The 5155-nt window shown below is 34.2% G+C and overlaps 1 protein-coding gene across 1 annotated transcript in view; it reads right to left on the minus strand.

Moving 5' to 3' along the window:
* LOC107702399 (neuronal acetylcholine receptor subunit alpha-7-like) overlaps window positions 1-5155 on the minus strand; it is a 46438-nt gene that overhangs the window by 3940 nt on the left and 37343 nt on the right. Inside the window, exons 6-7 of the mRNA XM_016504717.1 lie at window positions 4281-4360; window positions 2997-3164 (exon numbers count right to left, since the gene is read on the minus strand). Coding sequence (XP_016360203.1) covers window positions 2997-3164; window positions 4281-4360 — 248 coding nt within the window. The remainder of the gene's footprint in view (window positions 1-2996; window positions 3165-4280; window positions 4361-5155) is intronic.

Here is a 5155-nt window from a genome sequence, read left to right on the forward strand (position 1 = left end):
ATGTGTGTATGTGTGTGTGTGTGTGAGAGAAAACTTACTTTTGTTAAGTTTCAGATCCTTTTGTATATTTTTATATGCTCTCTTTGTTAAAAGAGCCAGCAGAGTGGTTTAAGGTAAAAGCTAAGGCAGGACTTCAAAGTGACCCTTCCACAACAGAACTGAGATGAAGACCTTTCTGAAAACAAAGGCTGTCAGCCAAGACGGGCGTATTTGTGACAGGACCAAATCACAGACAGGATCTTCATGACCTTTAAAGTGCATAACCTCCAAAACTTTGTTGAATATAAAGCAAGCGCTTTATTTGTTCCCTGTGTCTTGTCCTTGATCTGTGCGTGCACAAGACTAATATTTACTTTCCATTTTCCAAATTTTTGCAATGCAATTCGCTTAATCCTACAGTGCTCTCTAATGTACGCATGCAATTCAATAATTCTGTGCTTCATAGTCAAACAAGCCCAACCCAAGTTTTAATGATATGAATCCCAGTGATGTTATCTATAATATAACACAACCCAAACTCCAAAATGCATGAAATAAACATTATTTCTACCAGTTGCAAGAGTAAAGGGAAACAACGACATGACATGTTGCAAATGAGACAGTCTTGATCTGTCAGGGTCAGACAGCCCTCCTCTCCAATTGATTAAAAATGAAATCAAAATTGTAATTAATCAATCTAGGCAGGCGGAGGAAGAGCTTTCATCAGGATTTCACGCTGGCACTCAGAGACAATCACATCAAAGCAAATTGCTGGTTTGAGTCATTTAACTGATTACAGAAGACATACCTGAGTGATGTGGTTTGTGTGCATTTGATGGGGGAGGGATTTGCAATCATAGTTATGCAAAGTTGTGAGATGAAATACAGGAAAAACAATCTAATAGCACATATGTAAAGATTCTTGTTACACATCATATATGTTTACACTTCTCTGCAACAGGCTGAGCAGTTGGTTTCGGCTGTGTGTGTGCAGCGTGTGACTCCCTGCGGTGTTAAAGATGCCCGTTCACAGACTGCTCATGTCACTGCACAACCTTGGCACGCAACTGGCCATTGGTGCCGACCAGAATCAGTGCCAAAGCACTGCCAACTACCATCAGGACCCCATCTGTCGAACAAACCCTGGGTCACACTGGCATTGAAAATGAAAAATGAGAGACTGAGACACAAACAGAGAGATTAAAAAGCCAAATGTGATCAGATTATGAGATTAGAAAAACTGTGCCACAGAAACATTCATCTCTAATATTAATATTTCTAATATTAGTGCAAAACATCCTACGGTGTTGCACGATTACAAGAATTTAACACATTAACAATGTTATTTAATTAATCCTGTAACTATGGAAGTTTCCACCACTAAATATAGAATAAAAATGTTAATTGCTACTTTTTATCTCACAATTCTACGTTTTTTTCTCAGAATTGCATGATATAAGTTGCGTGCAATTGCGTGATAAAGTCAGAATCGCATGATATAAACACAATTCTGAGAAATAAATCAGAATTGCGAGTCATAAACTCTTTTTTCCCTCAGAATTGGATTTTATAACTTGCATTGTGAGCTAATATCTCACAGATCTGAAAAACGAAGTCAGATAGAAACTGGCAACTGCGAGAAAAAAAAGTCAGAAGTGCACATTTATTTAAGTTTTTGTCTTGCTATTTGACTTTATAACTTGCAATTGTGAGTTTATAACTTGTAATTCTGAGAAAAAAAGTCAGTGGCGGAAGCAGGCTTCCACATGTTACAAAGAAATAAAATTGCATAGAAAAGTTGCAAATCATACTTTGCTGTGATTGACAGGATGTTAAAATTCTGTATGCGCATTTCATGTCTTAATCCATGAAAACAACAGAAGAAATGCTCTCGTGAGAATATGAGAGTCAAGACACTTTCTTTTTATTCTCCACCTGAGAATGGACATAAAAAGGAAGAGTGTCTTTCATAGACCTTCTGTAACGTGTGTTAAATTTGTGTTCCCTACAGTCCAGCAGGGAGGACGAAATTATCACCTCAGCATTCAGATGAGCCAACAACGCTTTCACACTTTTCCATGAAGTAGATGCGGGGGAGAAATTATCAATAGTTTCCCTCCAGGCAAAGAGAAAACACATGACCAGCACACAATAATACATTACTCACACTCAAAACCCCCAAATGTGTGAAAAGCAAACAGATCTATAGCATTAACTAAAGACTGTGCGAGTCACGGGTGTTTGTACTCAATGCTTTCATAAAAATGGATTTGGTTCCTCACAAAATGCTCACTCTCGTAAACTCCACCGGAAACTAAAACCAGAAAACATTTTCATTACTTGAAATAAAATAAACATTAACTGAAATAAAGTAAAATATATAAAGACTATTTTATTTCAGCTAGATGCCAAGACAACATTTCTCATTTTCATTTAGTTTAAGTTGAAATAACTAAAACTAAATAAAGTAAAACAAAAACAGAATAAAAAGGATATCTACATTTTTTTTTTTTTAAATGACAAAAACATACAGTACAACAAAATTACGAAAACTAAAATTAAAATGAAAACAAAAAATATAAAATTCAAATCTAACTCAAACGTTCGCCAGAGATCTGTTACATGTTCTCAGTGTGTGCTTTGCCAGTGCTGTGCTGCGCTGCCTGGTTTGTCTCTTTGGTTACCTCTGTTAGTTGTAATAGTAATCAATTGACCACACCCCCTTCCTTGTTTGCTGCCATGGTTACTCATTGGTCCTTTTGTTCTCCTGTGTATATATAGCCCTTGTGTTTCTCTTGTGCTTTGCCAGTTGTTGAAAGATACAGTTGCCATTCTGCCTGTATTTTGTTCTCTGTTTTCAGTGTTTCTTGTTTTTTTTGTCACTTTATTAAACTACCAGCACATAGATCCTCGCCTCTGCTTGTTTTCTCCAGTTCCCGCAACATTACAAGATCACTGAGCTCCACCTGGAGAAAGCTCTCTGTTATCATCTCAGTGGTAATGCCAGGCACTCTTACCCACTAAATCCCATTCTCCATTGGGGATGTATGTGGAGATGTCCACTGCCTGCATCTGCAGGTCCAGCAGCCAGCCGTTATGAGTCCAAGAGCCAAACTTGAGGTCACATTTCTGTATATCGAACGGGAACCAGCGCACATCTATGTAACATGTACTCTTCAGAATACCTGCGTGATTATACACAAACACACACACGTATCAATAACAGCAATAGAGAAAATCATGGTGAATTATAATTGTATGAATGAAAATGATCTTAACTATTAACTATACCATATATCACACTTGTTAAATCTGCAAAACTAACTGCAGACAAACATATAGAACAAGTGTAGAAACATAAAATAATGAAGCAAGTTCTCTTTTATTGAGTGATTCAGCAAAGTACGGGTTAAAATTCTGGGTAACACTTTCATTTAAGGACCAATTCTCATTATATAGCATGCATATGACTAGTGTATTGGCTGTTTATTAGTACTTATAAAGCACATATTAATGTCTTATTCTGCATGAGCATATTTTAAATACCTAAACTTAACAACTACCTTACTAACTATTAACAAGCAGCAAATTAGGAGTTTATTGAGGCAAAAGTCATGGTTAATAGTTAGTTAATAATGATAATTGGACCTTAAAGTGTGACCAATTCCAGAAAAATAGCTAATATGATCATTTATTTTCAAGTTGGCAGATAACCGATAAATGATAGATATTAAAAACTCGACACTATTTTGTCTAAATAAAGAAAAAATATGTGCATTTTAAATGCTACATGTGAATTTACATCAAACTATTAGAACGAAAATGGATATTTATTTAGGTATGCTAAAGATTATATAACACTGTAATTAAATTATTAGGTGTTTTAAATATGCCCATTATCATTAAGTAAAACTTAATAAAAAAAGAATAAAAGTGACAAAAACAAAATGACTAGCTTTAACAAATTTGAATGGAAACAAATTGAACAAATAATACGAACAAAAATTGTAATATTCTAATATAATTATAATAAAAGTATATCAATGATACTAAAATAACAGTGGTTTTTAAATTTACTTTAAGTAAGTGTTACATGACAGCAAAGATAATCTAAATGTAGAAACATGAAGTTAGCACTAACAACTGAATAACTAATATTAACCAATAAATAAAAAAATATCGAATACTGACCAGTGATCAAATTAGCACCAATAAATTGTGTATCTCTAACTAATCTCTTCAGTTTAAGACAAAAGCATATCTGTGTGGTTGATACAGTGGTAAGAATTGTAAAATTGTACCTGGTGGTATGTACTGACAAGCACCTGATGCATTAACCAGGACGTTTGTATGGAAGGTGGCATCAAACCTTTCATCGGCACTGTCGAGAAATACAGAAAGTTCAGTCAGAATATTTTGCCAACTGCATTCCTGAAATGTTTGCTGCCCTGTAATCTGCATAAACTAACACACATTAGCCAATCAAATACTAGTTATTGTCTTTACACAATGTGATTGGTCAAAATGAGCTTAAAATTGTTTCGAACCCAGTAGCTCTCTGTAGAATATTATGTGTCCTTGTCATTTGTGTTTCTCCTACCTCCCACAAAACTAATATTCTGTTGATTAAAATGTCCAATTCAATTGACCGTGGTTACAAGGAGGCAGTCCAGCAGTTGTATTATTCAAAAACCTCTTCATAATTAATCATACATACCAAAAGTACCATAAGCAATATGATTATGAAATTAAATTCAGGTAACATCTGAGCAAGGACAGAGGCGTTTGATACCTTTGTAAAATAATGTCATAAATCCTCAGTGACATTTAGGACTTAGTATGTAGGAGGTATGCAATATGGTTTTAAATATGTCATAGTAATTATACACGTCTTGACCTTTTATTTGGCACATTAGTCATTTAATTAGTATTTGGACAGAGTTTGTGTACCTTGTAGTTGCAATATGCACGTTATACATTTATATGAAATTGTAAGCATTATATGTGGCATGACATATGCATTACAAATTCAGCATGTGCCAGAATTCAGCATTCAAATGTTAAAGCATTTATTAATATTTTGAATTAGATTTGTATTATTAGTTTTCATGTTGATATTAGTTATATATATATATATATATATATATATATATAGCTTTATTTTATATATATTTTA

Source organism: Sinocyclocheilus anshuiensis, unplaced genomic scaffold, assembly GCF_001515605.1.
Source record: "Sinocyclocheilus anshuiensis isolate Anshui unplaced genomic scaffold, SAMN03320099.WGS_v1.1 scaffold86, whole genome shotgun sequence".
In the NCBI taxonomy this organism is placed as follows: Eukaryota; Metazoa; Chordata; class Actinopteri; order Cypriniformes; family Cyprinidae; genus Sinocyclocheilus; species Sinocyclocheilus anshuiensis.